General features: G+C 37.1%; 4 protein-coding genes and 1 long non-coding RNA gene across 5 annotated transcripts; 2 read left to right on the top strand and 3 right to left on the bottom strand.

Annotated features, from left to right (window-relative positions):
* Positions 1-1,305: 1,305 nt before the first annotated feature.
* On the top strand, positions 1,306-2,334 carry LOC122723446. Its single transcript, XM_043955592.1, has 2 exons — positions 1,306-1,671; positions 2,095-2,334. The coding sequence occupies exons 1-2, from the start codon at positions 1,306-1,308 to the stop codon at positions 2,332-2,334; spliced, it is 606 nt and encodes a 201-aa protein (XP_043811527.1).
* A 522-nt stretch (positions 2,335-2,856) lies between these two features.
* LOC110607508 lies at positions 2,857-3,103 on the top strand. The gene is made up of 2 exons (XR_002486732.2): positions 2,857-2,943; positions 3,050-3,103. It is a non-coding gene; the product is annotated as an uncharacterized LOC110607508 (long non-coding RNA).
* A 1,424-nt stretch (positions 3,104-4,527) lies between these two features.
* On the bottom strand, positions 4,528-5,662 carry LOC110607510. Its single transcript, XM_021746635.1, has 2 exons — positions 5,444-5,662; positions 4,528-4,953 (listed from the first exon to the last, which is right to left on the bottom strand). Exons 1-2 carry the CDS (start codon positions 5,660-5,662, stop codon positions 4,528-4,530), a joined length of 645 nt encoding a protein of 214 aa, XP_021602327.1.
* Positions 5,663-5,940: 278 nt separating this feature from the next.
* LOC110607511 lies at positions 5,941-6,535 on the bottom strand. Its single transcript, XM_021746636.2, has 2 exons — positions 6,200-6,535; positions 5,941-6,067 (listed from the first exon to the last, which is right to left on the bottom strand). The coding sequence occupies exons 1-2, from the start codon at positions 6,529-6,531 to the stop codon at positions 5,989-5,991; spliced, it is 411 nt and encodes a 136-aa protein (XP_021602328.1). The 5' UTR covers positions 6,532-6,535; the 3' UTR covers positions 5,941-5,988.
* An 8,519-nt stretch (positions 6,536-15,054) lies between these two features.
* On the bottom strand, positions 15,055-16,530 carry LOC110607512. Its single transcript, XM_021746637.1, has one exon. The coding sequence runs from the start codon at positions 16,528-16,530 to the stop codon at positions 15,055-15,057; it is 1,476 nt and encodes a 491-aa protein (XP_021602329.1).
* Between the last annotated feature and the right edge of the window lie 1,729 nt (positions 16,531-18,259).

Here is an 18,259-nt window from a genome sequence, read left to right as displayed (position 1 = left end):
TTTGGCGACAATCTGAAAATTGGTCGCTATTTTAGCGACCAATCAGCGACCATTTTTTGGTCGCTAATTTGGCATCATGGCAAATTAGGTATCAGAAATATTAGTCGTTGTGTGGAAGTAAAGTGGTCGTTAAATGTTGGTCGTTGTTTTGGTCGCGAATTTGGTCGCTATTTCGTTGTTATTTGATCGCCTCAGGGAAGAGCATTTGGTCGCTATGTGGAAGTAAATTGGTCGTTAAATTTTGGTCGCTAAATGGTCGCTGTTTTGGTCGCTAATTTGGTCGCTATTTCGTTGTTATTTGATCGCTTCAGGGAAGAGCATTTGGTCATTATGTGGAAGTAAATTGGTCGTTAAATTTTGGTCGCGAAATGGTCGCTAATTTGGTCGGTATTTCGTTGTTATTTGATCGCCTCAGGGAAGAGCATTCGGTCGCTATGTGGAAGTAAATTGGTCGTTAAATTTTGGTCGCTAATTTGTTTGCTATTTAGTCGCTATTTGGTCGCATCAGAGAAGAGTGATTAGTCGCAATTTTGTCACTATTTCGTCGCAAATTAATAGTAAAATTAAAAAATATTTATTATTTAATTTATTTTTGTGGCTGATTAGTCACTAATAAATGCATTTTAATCTGATTTATATCATTTTTTCAATAAATTCATAACACTACAAAAAAACAGACTATCAGCGACGGATTTAGCGACGAAAATTACTTCCGTCGGAAAAAAAAAATTTAGCGATGGAATTAGCGACGGATCAGCAACGAATATTGCATTTTGGCATTTCTGACAGATTTCCGACGGATTAGCGACGGATTATAAAAATATTAGCGACGGAATAAATTCCGTCACTAATCCGTCAGAAAATACAAATCATATAAAAAAAAACCCTAATCATTCATCCTCACTTCTGATTTTAGCCGCCCACTTCCTCTCCTCTCCTCTCCTCTCCTCTCTTGGATGCCACATCTTTCTCCTTACCGCAATCGCCGCCGCCGCCGCCGTTGATCCCGTGATTGTCGCCGCTGCTGGACGCTACTCTCGCCATCACTGCGTTGCCGCTCGCCACTGCCGCTACTTCCGCCACTGCCTATCAAGTAAGTGTCTACTTTGATTTTTAGTTTCTTTTTGTTATATTATTGAAATTTTGAGTTTTAGTTTTTGAATATGTTATGATATAGTGAAAATATTATTCATTTAGTTATAAATTTGTGTTAATCAAAATTTATTTTTAGTTTTACTAATTATTTAAAAAAAAAAATTAAATTGAGGGCAACAGCAAGCACAGCAGCAGCTGTTGCTGCGCAGCATGCAAGCTGCTGTTGGGCACGCAGCAAGCTGCTGCATGCCCAGCAGTAGCTTGCTGCTGTGCGCAGCAAGCAGCTACTGCCCAGCAGCTGCTGGCAGCAAGCAGCAGCAGCAGCAGCAGCAGCAGCAGCTGCAGCAGCTGCTCCCGCAGCTGCCTGGGCAGCTGCTTGCTGCTGCCAGCAACTGCTGCTGCTGCTGCTACTGCTTGCTGGCAGCAGCAGCAGCTGCGGGCAGCAAGCAGCCGCTGCTACTGCCAACAGCAGCAAGCAGCTGCCCAGCCAGCTGCTGCTGCCTGCTGCTGGCAGCAGCAGCTGCTTGTTGCCCAACAGCATCGCACAGCAGCATGCTGGCTGCTGTTGTAGTTAATGTGGGTTTAATTTTTTATTTAAAATATATATAATTTTAATTGAAAAAAGAGATCAAATAATAATTGTGGGCCAATAAATCAAATAATAATTTATTTTATCTAATTGTGTCATCATTTAAACTGCTTTTTTTTTCCTTTTTGTCTAATAAAGCAATATTGGATTTAGCAAAGACTCTTGTGATTAAGGAATTACAGAAAAAAGAATAAAAAAATAAATTTCAGAAATTAATTTGATTTGATTAGTATATTAATGAATGGATTAACAAACTAATCTATTAATTTAACTTTTTTAAAAAAATAATAATATTTAAAAGTTGTTAGTTAATTAAAGACATGAATTAAAATAGTATTTGTGGGTTTGCTTTACATGCCTTCCTTTCAACTCTACTTTGATATGTTACTTATGGACAATTATTTTTTCAGATGCCTCGAAGAGCAGTATCATCCAGAGGTAGAGAACATAGCCAACATCTGTCTATGAATGAAATAGATGAGGCAGTACAGGTGCAGGAGGAAATACTGGAGCACACTCCACAAGCATTAGGGGGCCAAGCAAACGCATCCTCATCATCATCAGTTCGAACTAGAGGTCCGAATTTGGGACATCCTATCCCATCAAACCCGTCTGATCGACAATTGATTAGATTGAAAGGAACTGTGTAAGTCATATACAACTTTTTGCTATTGATTTAATATGTATTATTACTTACAACTACTCATTATATATAAAAATATTGCAGTTTTTTAGATTCTACGGTTACTAGATCAATCACTAATGACATTAAGATGCGCTATACTGCTCCATGGAAAACTTGGTCAGAAATACCTTTAAAGATAAAAGACGAGCTCTTCGGACTTTTTCGGGTAAATACAACTTATATTCTAAAATTTATAATATGCATTTTAAGTTTTTTAAATTTACTTAACACTGATTGTTATTTGTAGAGTCGATATGCATGGGATGAGAGTGAAGAAGGTATGGTTCGAATTGCTTGGGAAAAGGTAGGTAAAGAAAGACTGCGAGACATTCTTAATAGAGTTAGGAGCGAATTGTTGCGCAAGCACAAGAAGACAGATGTTGCTTATCTATACAATTTAGGACCAGATTGGATGGAGACAGAGATATGGAATGAACTTGTTGCATATTGGAGTACACCAGGGTGGAGAAAGAAATCAGAAACTGGTAAAACAAATAGAAACGTAGAAAAAGATGGGACTATTACGAAACACTCTGGTGGTTCAATAAAATTGGAGGTTCATGAGAATAGATTGGTATAACTCTTTTATTTCTTACTTTTATTTATACAATTCTATTTTTATATATATGGTTAGAAATTATTTGTGCATCTTGTGTTGTGTGATTATTTCTTTTTTGTAGGCAAAGAAGTTGGGTAGACAACCAACTCAACTTGAACTATTTCGTGCAACTCACCTTGAACTATTTCGTGCAACTCACACAAAAAAGGGGAGTCAAGGTGTTTACATTGATGGAAAATCACGACGAGTTGATGTAAGTTACTTTTTGCTTATTTAATGTTATCACATTATTTTTCTAATTGTTATGTTATCATTAGTTGTGTATGATTCATGAAATGTTTATTATGTTTTCTTTTTTTACTTAGGGAGCTTATTTGAATGCAATTGCTGAAAATGTGAATGACAATTGTGAGAGTCAGTCTGCTTTTGATTTGAATAAGTGGATTGAAATTTCTGGAAGTAGCAAAGGAAGAGTTTATGGTTTTGGATCCTCTGATATTGCAAAATCAGGAACTCCAACTACATTTTTCTCATGCACATCAGCTCATCATGGAGGACCTTCTCAAACTATGTTTTCTTTAGAGGAGTTTGAACAAATATTAGAGCAAAACCGGATCAAAATGAAACAAGACATGGAGCAAATGCAAGAGCAAATGCAAGAGCAAATGCGAGTGCAAATGCGAGTGCATATAGAAAAACAAATAAAAGATCAGATGAAATCATTGAAGAACAAAAATAGATCTTCACCGCATAACACAACTGCAGATTCAGATGGTTCAACAAATTCATAGATTACTTTTAAATTTTATGAATATTGTTAAATATTATGGATTTATTTTAAATTTTATGAACATTGTAAAATATTATAAATTTAATTTAAATTTTATGAATATTGTTAAATATTACGGATTTATTTTAAATTTTATGAATATTGTTAAGTATTATGAAATATTTGATTTATATTCAATATGATTCTTAATTATAAATTATTTGAATAAAAGCAAGAATTTTTTTTTTGTCTTAATATTTCCGACGGAAAAATTCCGTCGCTAATTATTTTTGACAGATTACCGACGGATTGTTATAGGATGAATTTAGATATTCCGACGGATTTAGCGACGAACAAATTTGTCGCTAAAATTTTCGACGGAATTATCCGTCGCAAATTTTTCCGACAGAGTTAAAATCCGTCGGAAATCCGTCGCTAATATTTTCGACGGCAGCCCGATCCGTCGAAAAAAATTAGCGACATGACTTTAAGCGACGGACTTGAGTCCGTCGCAAATCCGTCGCTGAAAGTTTCAGCGACGAATTTTTTACTTTCAGCGACGGAAAAATCCGTCACTGATACCCTGTTTTTTTGTAGTGATAAACCTGCTATAATATCAATATTTACACACACATTCCAATACATAAAATATCAAAGACAATATATACACATAAACTTCATTTTATAATTCTGCAATCTAAAAGTTCAAAACATTACTATAGTTCAACACTAAGAAAAATTAAAATATCTTAAAATATATAATGGATCCAAATAGTATCAAATTCATATCATAAAATATATTATTTAAGTACGTGAGAAATGACATCATGCTAATCCATATGTGAATCACCAAGGGATCTATGAGCTGGAGGAATATCAGACGATGATGGCATCAATGAGGAAGACTGTTGTCCCATCTTCATTGTCTGTAGTTCATCACGCATTTGAGCTATCAGCTGATTTTGGTCTTCTACAAGTTTCTGCAAACTATTATACTTCTCTTCAAACTTTGCTTCAATTTCCTTCTTCCATTCTGGTGATTGGGATGATGGAACATTTGTTGATGTTCCCCCAGTTCCTGTTTGAGAGAAGGCAGAAGAAGCAGCACTACCTAAACCATAAACTCGACTTCCTTGCCATCCTCCTGCTGTAGTAATGAACAATTGATCCTCATTAATAGTTCCTCCATCTCCTTCCACATGATCTGATCCTACATACTGGCTTGAATATTGTTCTTTTAGCTTCAGATAATTTTCCTAGAAAATCACAGAATAATAGTTCAATTTGAATACTAAAGTAAGGAAAAAGGCTAACACCTACAAGATATGACAATTATAATACCTGCAAGATATCACATTTATAATACTTGCAAGATATCATAATAGAAAAAATCAATCACAAAACTGAGAATCATAACAATTTCCTTGTGAGAGTCACCTAGATATCAGAATCATACTTGCAATTGAAAATCAATCATACAACTCAAAATCAATCAACAACTCAAAATCAATCACACAACTGGGAATCATAAACAATTTCCTTGTGAGAATCACCTACATATCAGAATCATACTTGCAACTGAAAATCAATCACACAACTCAAAATCAATCAACAACTCAAAATCAATCACACAACTGAGATATCAGAATCATACTTGCAACTGAAAATCAATCACACAACTGAGACATCAAAATCATACTTGCAAGTTATTACTTAGAAAGACAACTTGTTTATATAGAAACTTACATAAACAATTTCAGCTCGTTTATCAACAAATTTGTCGCGATCACTCTTCTTTGTATGGGTGTGGAGAAACAACTCAGCTGCTGTTGGAGGAACTTTGTCTGTCTTAGCATTTTGTATGCATCTAGCATGCTCCTCATGTGTTATGGACCCACCTGTATGTGTAGAAGGACCAGCTCCTTCACATCCCTTCTCTGTTAGGCGGTTCTTTGAGTACTTCATTGACTTTCCTACATACTCTGGAGTACTCCAATCTAAATTCCATTTATCTCAAACTTCAATTGATATATAAGCACTCCTCTTTTTTTTTCTTCTTTTCATTTGTCAGAAAGTCTTTGTATCGGGTAGCTGCTTTTTTATTCCATGCCTTCTTCACTATTGCAGCACTTTCCTCATCCTAGTGAAATTCTTTCTGTAAATTAATTTAGAAAACACATGTACAATACAACATAGATTATAAGACATTTTATCTTTGTTAAAATGCAAAATATATTGCGTACCTCAAACTCTCTAAAATAAAAATCTTTTGTGGATTGTGGGATATTCTTCTAGGAAGAACCCTCCTCGACATTGTACTTTTGAAAAATCTTTGTGCAGGCACTAGATGTCTTCTCAGAAGGCATAAGACTGTAATAGTTTAATACTGCGAGCATAATTTATAAATATTCAATATAATTATTTTTAAATAATTAACCAAAATGAAAACTAATAACAAAGATGTGTAATACAATGATAAGTAATGTTATACATTATGCTTACTTTCCGCTTGCATGCACATAACAGTAGGTCCTAGTAGCATATGATGAGGATGAGGATGCAGATCGACTAGCACTCGATCCAGGAATAGAACTTGAAGAAGTTGGGGCAATGGGGGCAACTGGAGCAAGTGGACGGGCTGCAGGGGCTGAGTATGATACAGGGGTTGTTGGAGTAAGTGCTGGGGCTCTAAAGTCAACTGAAGAAGGTGCAGTGGCTATAATGCCTCGACCACGAACAATTTCTGGATCACCTCGGCCTCGGCCTCTACCTGTACCCGTTAAAACACCACGATCAGTATTACGTGCATCTTCTTTACCTTTACCCCTGGCCATATCTGCACAAAAAAAATCCAACAGGAGATTAGTATGTTGTAAAAGTAAAAATAATCAACAATAATAAAAAAGATAATTAGAGCAAAAAAGTTTACTATACAGCTTAGAGTTGACTAATCTAAGTAATACTAATCTAAGTAATATTCATCCTTGTCTGAAGTTGAATAATGATGTCTCATCTTCTTCTTCTTCTTCAACTAATTCCGAAATCAACACTTCACCACCCGCTGGATCATTTAATGTCTCAGGTAATCCTTCTTCATTTAAGACTAAAGGCTGCAAAGTTACAGTATCTTCTTGATATGCATCTGTTGTTGACGCTGTCGAAGGTACAACAACATTTGGTAACTCAATCACTGGCCTGGCTTTAATTTTTATCACAGATTGCCAATCAGACCTTGATTGTCTTAAAGAAGGATAAGGAATGTAATAAACTTGTTGTGCCTGGCTAGCCAAAACAAATGGCTCATACTTATGAAATCTCCTTCTTTGATTTACATCCACAATATTATACATTAAATGAATTTTCACTCCAACATTTGGGGTAGGATCAAACCATTCACAGTGGAATAGAACTGTCCGCTTCATAGGTAAAGTCGGGTACTCTATTTCAAGAACCTCTGTCAACTTACCATAGTAATCACTTGATTGATCACTATAGTTCGTTCTTTTAATGCATACATGATCAAGCATAATTTAGCCACATTTTTATTATATTTATTACTGTTTATTTACACATTTTTCTAGCTTAATTTGTGTTTTTATTATGTTTTTACAGAAAAGGAAGAAATTGGGAAGTTAGAGAAAAAGTGAAGAAAAAGCTGGAAAAGTGATTGGGTCGGAGTGATTTGGCCAAATCACTCGCAGAAACTGGCCAAATCACTCGCAGAGACAGAGACAAAAACTGGACTGAATCCCAGAAAGCGATTGGGGCAGATTGGGCAAGTGATTTGCCCAAATCACTCGCAGAAACTGCCCAAATCACCTTGACAGCAGAAGTTGACAGCAGAGCGGGAAAAGTGCAGAAATTAGAAATTCGAATTATCAGAAGTCCAAATCTAACTCAATCACTACCAACATAATTCTAGAAGCCACGAGACAATTTCTCACCTAAGGAATTCCTTTTACAATTAAAATCCACATCCAAAGAGGAATCAAAGACCAAGTCAAGAAGGGATTTCAAAACCCTAGATGGATGAGATTCTCCAACTATAAAAGAGCAACCTCCAAACCTGCAAAGGATATCTCTTTCAGCATCTGCCATCCTCGGAAATTCTCCAGCAACACAGCAGAAACTTTCCTTCTTTCTTTTCTTCTTTATTTTTGTATTTTAGTCACCATGAGTGGCTAAATTCATTATTTTCTAGTTGAAGTTGAGAATATTAAGATTTGTGATGAATTGGGAGGTTTAATACTCCATTGTTGAACTCTTGCTTGTTTCAATATTTATGCAATCTGATCTTTTCCATAATTATTACTTTGCTTTTAGAATCAATAAGGGCCCATTGCTTTTAAATTGCTTAAGTGATAAATTGTTTGAATGATTTAGGTCCGTAATTGCTTAAATTGTTTGAACATAAATATAATCAGTTGCATAACCTAGCCTTGACCACGCAGTTGGCAAGGATAGAATTGGGTTTCTCTAAGTCTTAATGCGATCAACGGTTGTTCGATGCTAAATGCCCCAAGGACGTTCCTTGGCAACTTGTTGATCAGTGTTTGATTAGCGAACGTTTCCTAATAGAACTAGAACTAAGGAGGAATTTGGATTGTGAGAAGCGTCTTCCACAACCAAAACTGATTTATTGAAATCAAATAGGAGTCTTTAATAATCAATGATCAATTCTGAACAAATTGAATTAGACTCACACTTCAGCTAGAATCTCTTTCTCATTGAAATACCTTTTCAATTAAATTATTGTTCTCTTTTGCTTTTAGATTTTAACTCATCAAAACAAACCCCCCTCTTTTACTTATTCGTTATTACTTGCCTTAGTTATTATTAGGAAGATACTTGGTGTCAATTCCCTGTGGTTCGACCCTATTGCCACTATCTGCAAATTTATTTGTTGATTGATAATAGGTTATTTTTGACGGCTTCGACAACCGCTTATCAAAAATTGGGGCCGTTGCCGGGGACTTGATTTAAAATAACGTATTTTCCCTTTATGACCAGGTCTGGCCGTAAAGACACTCTTCTTTACGACCCTGAGATTGAGAAAACTGCCAAGCACTTAAGGAAGCAAGCAAATTTGAGGAACCAAGCCTCAAAAGCATCTTCATCAGCAACACCATCTCACAGAGCTGTTGCTACACCTGCTGATTTTTCTGCACCAGCAAATTCACCTACTTCTGCACCAGCTGAAGCACTTGCTGTCACATCTGCCCCTACTGCAGAAATCTTTGCTCCAGCAGACTCTCCTACGGCCACTACTGCATTTGAACCTAATACCCGATTCCAGGTTATGGCAGAAAATCCAGCAATTGCAGCACCACCTGCTGCACATGTAGAAGCTGAAATACAAGCTGGAAACGCGCCCATCCAAGCACCCCAGCCACGGGAAAGAACTCTCGGAGAGTTAGCTGAACCAACAGGAGATCAAGCACCCTTATGCATTGAATATCCCCTATTGACAGCACCATTCGAGCTAAGGACAGGACTGATTCATCTCCTTCCTAAATTCAGAGGCCTAGAAAATGAAGATCCTCACAAGCATTTGAAGGCATTCCATGTTGTGTGCTCAACCATGAGACCCCAAGGCATTCCGGAAGACGATATCAAGCTTAGAGCCTTCCCTTTTTCCCTTGAAGACTATGCCAAAGAATGGCTATTCTACTTGCCACCCGGATCCATCACATCATGGGCTGATATGGTAAGAGCATTCTTGAGAAAATTCTTTCCAACCTCAAAAGCCATAGGCATCCGTCGAGAAATAAGTGGCATAAAGCAAAAGCACTCTGAAGGCTTGTATGAGTATTGGAAAAGGTTCAAAAAGTTGTGCACAAGCTGCCCTCAGCATGATATTTCTGACCAATCTCTCATTGAGTACTTCTATGGAGGTTTGCTACCCTCAGAGAGAAAATTTATTGACGCAGCATGTGGAGGAACAATTGAAAAAAAATCACCTCGAGAGATGAGGGACTTAATTTCCTCCATGGCTGCAGCTTCTTAACAATTTGGAGACCAAGAGCTGCCAACAAGGAATGTAAATGAGGTGAGTAATTCCATTTTATCATCCCAACTTTCTGACCTCACCAATGCTGTCCGTAGCCTTGTTGTGAGTCAAACCCAACAAGTTCAGCAAATTCAGCAGCCCAAGCCATGTGGAATATGTGCCAACAACCACCCAACTGATCTATGTCCTTCCCTTCAAGAGAAGGACCAGCAAGTCAATGCTGTTGGAGGTTTCAATGGGCAACGAAGGTATGATCCCTATGCAAATACTTATAATCCAGGCTGGAGGGACCATCCAAATTTTAGCTATGCAAGGGGAAATCAATATCCAAGCTACCAGCAAAGGAACCAAGCTCAAGCTGCACCTCAGAATCCCAATGCACCTCTTGAAGAGATTGTGCAGAATTTAGCAAATACTGTGCAAAGTCTTGAGAGACAAGTGAGTCAAATGGCCTCTTCAATGAGCAAATTTGAGTCTCAAGGGAAGCTACCCTCCCAAACTGAGATAAATCCAAGACAAAATGTTAGTGCCATCACATTGAGGAGTGGAAAAGAGCTGCAAGATAGCAAGGTTGAGAAATTGAAGAAATAGGCCATGGAAGAAAATCTGCCAGAAAGTGATCAGGGCAGTGATTTGCCCAAATCACCCAGACAATCTGCCCAAATCAGTGAGCAGACAGACTTGACAGAAAGTGATTTGCCCAAATCACCAGATCAGGCAGAACCCAGTCAAGGGCAGAAACAGCAACCAGCAGAGAAATTCAAGGTACCTCCTCCCTTTCCAAAGAGATTTGCAAGGTCCCAAAAAGAAAAAGAGGAGAAAGAAATACTTGAAACATTTCGCAAGGTGGAAATCAACATTCCCCTACTTGATGCTATCAAGCAAATTCCAAGGTATGCCAAGTTTCTCAAAGAACTATGCACTAACCGGAGGAAACTTGCTGAACATGAAAAGGTAAGTGTGGGGGAGTGTGTCTCAGCTGTCATTCAAAGGAAACTTCCCACCAAATGCAAGGATAGAGGAATGTTCGCGATTTCATGCAAAATAGGCAATGTGGGAATAAAGAAGGCCATGTGTGACCTTGGGGCTTCAATCAATGTCATGCCCCTTTCCATTTTTAACTTGTTGAATGCAGGTACACTCAAGGGCACCAGCATTGTGATCCAATTGGCTGACCGATCCATCGTCCATCCCAAGGGAGTGCTAGAAGATGTGTTGGTACAAGTTGACCAACTAGTCTTCCCAGCAGATTTTTATGTGATTGACATGGAGGAGGATAAGGGCAAAATCACCTCTGACATCCTACTTGGGAGACCATTCTTGAGCACAGCCAGAACAAAAATTGATGTGCATGATGGCACACTAACCATGGAGTTTGAAGGGGAAATTATCAAATTTAATGTTTATGAAGCTATGAAATTCCCTAAAGATGTTTCTCCTATTTATGGCCTTGATGTCATTGATGACTTGAGCCAAGAAGTCTTTGATTTTGATCTAGAGGAAACACTCCATGCTGATTTGTGCAAATATGAAGAGATGGACAGAAACCGCTCAGAGACAGACCAGACAGTGATGTGGGCAGTTTCTGCGAGTGATCTGCCCAAATCACCCAGACAATCTGCCCAAATCAGTGAGCAAACAGACATGACAGAAGGAGATTTGCCCAGATCACCGGATGATTTGCCCAAATCAACAGGAAATCTGCCCCAATCAACCAGCAGACAGTAGGCTGAGACAAAGACAGAAAGTGCACCAGATCTGAAGCCCCTGCCAGATCACCTCAAATATGCCTACTTGGGGGCTGGAAATACACTTCCAGTAATTATTTCTAACCAGCTCAGCCAAGAAGAAGAGGAAAAGCTCCTTGATGTGTTAAGGAAGCACAAAAAAGCAATTGGGTGGACCTTGGAGGACATAAAAGGCACCTCAAGACCATTCGGTGGAGGCTCAAGACAGGATGCAGCACATGGAAAGCATGTTGCAGCTGCTGGTTCAACATTTTCTGCCCACAGACCATGACAGCCAGTGATTTAGCCGGGTGATTTGCCCAAATCACCTGCTCAAATCACCCACATCCCAGGCAGTCCCTTTCCTTCTCCTTATTAATTTTTTCATATTTATGTTTAAACATTGAGGACAATGTTTGGGATAGGTGTGGGGGTATTTACTGTTAGGTTTAGGTTATATTTTTTTCCGTTTACATTATCTTTTTGCTTTCTTTTCTTTTTGCATCTTTTTTCCCCATAAACACACACCAAAATTTTTTCACACATTTTTTCACTTTTTGCACACACACACACAGAATTTTGACTTAGCTTTTGCTCTACTCAGCATAGATAACAAGGTTAAAAGAGCTTCCTATCTCATGACCCCATTGATTTTCCACCCCTTTAAGCCTAAATTGAATCAATTATAATGTGCTACCTTCACTTTGGAAGTTCTTTTCTTGAATTGAATCTCTAAATTTGCATTGGTCAAGGGAAATAAAAATATAAATACATGCAAATAAAAAGTTAGTGTAACTCCCTATGAGGTGATTTGCCCAAACTGTCATGAAAAGAAAAAAGAAAAAAGAAAAAAGAAGAAAAAAAAAAAACAACCAGCACAAAGCACAAATCATAAACCTGTTCCAATGGCCAAATAAGCTATGAACAGAGCTAGTAGCCACTTGAACAAGTGACTGACTAAGTAACCGGGGGTGGGTATCACCAATATGCACCTTCGCGTAAAAAAGTTAGTGACTTTTTCAGGCAAGAATAAAAAGTGCTGCTGAATAAAATAAAATAAAACACTCAAAGAAGGGCAAGTCACTCTTAGAGGTTGCATTGAGCTCATATAAAGAGAATAAGCATGAATGAATCAAAAACCTTTCCTTTGACCATGTTAGGTAAGGGGAAACAAGGAAAAGAGAAGAACAACCTTGGTGCATGTATTCTATACTGTGATACTTCAATTTAGGAGTCTAGGGAGGGGCTGATTAAGTGGTACTTAGGCTCAAAAGAAAAAGGGGCTTGATTGACTAAGTTGTTTGTTGCTTGAGGACAAGCAAAAAGCTAGGTGTGGGGGTATTTGATCAAGCATAATTTAGCCACATTTTTATTATATTTATTACTGTTTATTTACACATTTTTCTAGCTTAATTTGTGTTTTTGTTATGTTTTTACAGAAAAGGAAGAAATTGGGAAGTTAGAGAAAAAGTGAAGAAAAAGCTGGAAAAGTGATTGGCTCGGAGTGATTTGGCCAAATCACTCGCAGAAACTGGCCAAATCACTCGCAGAGACAGAGACAGAAACTGGACTGAATCCCAGAAAGCGATTGGGGCAGATTGGGCAAGTGATTTGCCCAAATCACTCGCAGAAACTGCCCAAATCACCTTGACAGCAGAAGTTGACAGCAGAACGGGAAAAGTGCAGAAATTAGAAATTCGAATTATTAGAAGTCCAAATCTAACTCAATCACTACCAACATAATTCCAGAAGCCACGAGACAATTTCTCATCTAAGGAATTCCTTTTACAATTAAAATCCACATCCAAAGAGGAATCAAAGACCAAGTCAAGAAGGGATTTCAAAACCCTAGATGGATGAGATTCTCCAACTATAAAAGAGCAACCTCCAAACCAGCAAAGGATATCTCTTTCAGCATCTGCCATCCTCGAAAATTCTCCAGCAACACAGCAGAAACTTTCCTTCTTTCTTTTCTTCTTTATTTTTGTATTTTAGTCACCATGAGTGGCTAAATTCATTATTTTCTAGTTGAAGTTGAGAATATTCAGATTTGTGATGAATTGGGAGGTTTAATACTCCATTGTTGAACTCTTGCTTGTTTCAATATTTATGCAATCTGATCTTTTCCATAATTATTACTTTGCTTTTAGAATCAATAAGGGCCCATTGCTTTTAAATTGCTTAAGTGATAAATTGTTTGAATGATTTAGGTCCATAATTGCTTAAATTGTTTGAACATAAATATAATCAGTTGCATAACCTAGCCTTGACCACGCGGTTGGCAAGGATAGAATTGGGTTTCTCTAAGTCTTAATGCGATCAACGGTTGTTCGATGCTAAATGCCCCAAGGACGTTCCTTGGCAACTTGTTGATCAGTGTTTGATTAGCGAACGTTTCCTAATAGAACTAGAACTAAGGAGGAATTTGGATTGTGAGAAGCGTCTTCCACAACCAAAACTGATTTATTGAAATCAAATAGGAGTCTTTAATAATCAATGATCAATTCTGAACAAATTGAATTAGACTCACACTTCAGCTAGAATCTCTTTCTCATTGAAATACCTTTTCAATTAAATTATTGTTCTCTTTTGCTTTTAGATTTTAACTCATCAAAACAAACCCCCCTCTTTTACTTATTCGTTATTACTTGCCTTAGTCATTATTAGGAAGATACTTGGTGTCAATTCCCTGTGGTTCGACCCTATTGCCACTATCTGCAAATTTATTTGTTGATTGATAATAGGTTATTTTTGACGGCTTCGACAACCGCTTATCAATACACCACAATTCACCGTCATTTGATTAGCACTTCGTCCCTCAGTGTGAAATTTGTATCCATTTATATAGTATCCTGTGTACACATTCACTGTATTTAGAGGTCCTTTGGCTAAATCTTGGATGAGAGGATTGTTCACTGTGTTGGTTGGTTCATGTACCTATTACAAAAAGTGAACATATAAAATTAATTTTGATTCATTCACCAAATTCAGCGTAGTATTGCGAGTATTATAAAGCTTACGTATGCTTTGAACCATGTGGGAAAGTTATTCTCCAATGTGATGTCTACCTCCCCATCGGTAATGTCAGGTGATATCCCCCGTAGTTCCTCAATATATATTCTTGCATTAGGAGAAATTATACAACTTTGGTTATTTTCATGAATATATATGCATTTTAGAAGACTATTAAATTTATAATTTGGCGGTGAATTTCACTTACTTGATAAATGGCGAAACTTCTTCACAATTTAGTAAGATATATAAATGAGCTGCATTTCTTTCATCCTTTGTCAATATCCTTTTCTTTGATTGACCTATGGGTCTACCCGAATATTTGAATATTGATAAATTTCCTTCAATCTCTTGATCTTCCACTACGCAACCATCATCATTACGTGGAACCCGTTGATGCCTTGTAGAAACATGTGACTCAAAATAGTAAGCACAAAAAGAAGATGCTTCTTCTACCAAGTATGCATTAGCAATTGATCCTTCAACTTTGGCTTTATTTTTAATATTCTTCTTTAAAATTCCATTGTACATGTATTACATAATTAATTAGCATACAAATTAAGCATATTAAATAATTGGTATTTTGAAAAAGCAACAGTGATTAATTATTACCGCTCATAAGGATACATCCAACAATATTGCACTGGACCCCCAATGCGAGCTTCATATGCAAGATGAACCGGAAGATGTTCCATCGAGTCGAAGAAACCCGGAGGAAATATTCGCTCCAATTTGCATAGTATAATCGGAATGTCCTCTTCAAGCCTTTGCATATCTTCCTCCCGTAAGATCGTACTCGTTAGTTGCTTAAAGAAAATACTTAGCTCGGTAATTGCTTCCCACACTCTCATTAGTAATAATTCACGAAAAACAATAGGCAACAACCTTTGCATGAAAATATGACAATCATGACTTTTCATTCCAAATAATCTGTACTTGTTCATGTCGACACATCGAGCCGTGTTAGACACATAACCATCAGGAAATCTGAGTCCCTTCATCCATTCACAAATAACTTGTTTTGCCGGTTTGTCCAATGCATATATTGCTTTTGGATACCTGTCAGTTTCTGCATTAACCTCCAACTCAGGCCGCCGACATATTTCTCTCATATCTTCTCTTGCTTTTGCATTATCTTTTGTTTTACCCTCTATATTCATAATGGTATTGAACAAGTTATCAAAAAAATTCTTTTCAATATGCATTACATCAAGGTTGTGTCTAATAAGCAAGGAACTCCAATAAGGTAAATCCCAGAATATGCTGCGTTTCCTCCATCCACATGTCTTACTAATAACAGCATTAACAACATCTGAACCTGGATCTGTCACTCTCATTAATCCAAGACTCTTTATCTCATGCAAAATTTCCTCTCCAGTCCTTACTAGAGGTGCATGTTCAGTTACAACTTTGTTTTTTCTAAACCATGATTTATTCTTCTGCCATGGATGGTTATGGTTCAAAAATTTGTGATGATTGTCAAACCAACATTGTTTGCCACCTCTTGGCAAAGTAAATGCATCAGTGTTATCCATACAATATGGGCATGCAAGCCTTCCTGCAGTGCTCCAACCAGAAAGCATGGCATAAGCAGGAAAGTCACTAATGGTCCATAGCAAAGCAACCCGCATGAGAAAATTTTGCTTCTTATCCACATCATATGTCTCAACCCCCATGTTCCATAATTGTTTTAGTTCTTCGATTAAGGGTTGTAAGAATATATCAATTTTAAATTTAGGATTATTTGGGCCCGAAACTATAATAGTGAGAAACATATATTCTGACTTTATACACAGCCATGCCCGAAGATTATACGGTGTCAGAATGATGGGCCAAGATGAGTACTGTTGGCCAGATTGTCCAAATGGTTGGAATCCATCAGTAGACAATCCAAGCATCACATTCCTTATCTCTGATCCAAATGATGGATAACATGCATTGAAGTGTTTCCATGCAGGAGAATCAGATGGATGATGCATGACCCCTTCCTCATATTCATGTTCAGCATGCCATCTCATATGGGGTGCTGTTGCGTCTGATGCATAAAGCCGTTGTAACCTTGGAGTGAGAGGAAAGTAATACATCTTCTTATATGGCTTCTGAACAACTTGCTTTGTCAAGCTGTTTACCGTGCGTTTATATCTAGGAAGCTGGCAAAACTTGCATTGTTGTAACTCAGCGTCACCAGACTAATATATCATGCAATTATTTCTGCAACAATCAATCTTTTCCACTGGTAGACCCAAACCCTCAATTAACTTTTTCGTTTTGTAAAAATTATCAGGAAGCACATTATCTTCGGGTAGAACTTCTTTCAAAAACTCGACAATCTGATCAAAACATTTTACAGAGAAATGATGCTCCGATTTCATGTTCATCAAACGTGCCACAGTAGACAGTTTTGTGTGCTTATTGCATCCTGGCCATAACTCTTCACTTGCTACTTGTAACATTTCATACAACCTTTGTGCCTCGGCATTAGGTTCCTCCTCCATGAATTCAATTTGAGGCGGTAAACCAAACCCTTCAAGTACCATTTCATGGTATCGACCATTAGCCCCAGTTTGAAAATCGTTTTCCATGATAGTTTCAGACAATAGCACACTAGAGGTTCCTTGATCATCCCAATATTCACCATGTGCTGTCCACCTGTAGTAATTAGGGATGAAACCATTTTTCATCAAATGATAACGTACATCGTCCACACAGAGGAACCTCCGATTCGAACACCTTCCCATACTACAAGGACATCTTATATTCATACCATCCATACATTCAGAATGGGTTGAAGCAAATTGTATGAACTCCTCTAAACCGTTTAAAAAATCAGTATTCAACAACCCATCCTTGAGCCTATTATACATCCACTGTCGATTGGCATTCATTTTCCTACACAAGATATATGTAGTAAAAATATATAAATTAAATTCATAAAAATGGGAGGAGGAATTAAAGTAAATTGAGATAATTTTGATTATGATTTTAATTACAGTCAATCAGTCAAGTGTTGTTGTGCAAAACAGTAGCTCAGACTGCACTTGCAGCAAGTGCTGTTGTGCATAGTCCATTGGCTGCAAGTGCATTGCTGGGCAGCATGTGCACCTTGCTGCTGCACTGCACAGCATTTATGCACAGCAGATGCTTGCTGCTGCACTTGCAGCAAGTGCAATGCCGCACTTGCAGTAAATGCACTGTGCACAACATGTGCACGTTGCTGCTGCACTTGCAGCAAGTGCACTGCTGCACAGCATGTGAACGTTGCTGCTGCACAGTATGTTAATATTTAGTTGCTCTTCATACACCAATAATAAGTACAAGGTTAAGGGGCTTTTTGTCAATTTAGGGTTGGGAGACTTTTTATTTGTATATTTGGGTTATGATAGAAATATTTGCAGATTTGGGGTTGGAGTGACAAGTGGCAGTCGAAAAACTTACTTGGCGCCTGTTAATAACAAACAGACTATATATAAAAATATTTAAAATTATAATATTATTATGCCATTTTATAATTATAATATTATTCTGCCATTATACTTTTAAATATATATAAAATCACTTCACTGAATTAATTACTTAATTTATTTATTTTTTTCTTTGATAAATTATAAATAATACACATAAAATATTTAAAAATTATTATATTATTTTGCTATTAGATATTATATAAAAATATTAAATTATTTATAATTTATCAAAGAGAAATAAATAAATTAATTAATTTAATTGCATGATAAATTAATTAACAGTATAATTTTATTTTATCTAAATATTAATATGTATTTTATATATTAATATTTAATATATTTTATTATT

Source organism: Manihot esculenta, chromosome 4, assembly GCF_001659605.2.
Source record: "Manihot esculenta cultivar AM560-2 chromosome 4, M.esculenta_v8, whole genome shotgun sequence".
In the NCBI taxonomy this organism is placed as follows: domain Eukaryota; kingdom Viridiplantae; phylum Streptophyta; class Magnoliopsida; order Malpighiales; family Euphorbiaceae; genus Manihot; species Manihot esculenta.
This window is presented reverse-complemented; position numbering and strand designations above follow the sequence as displayed.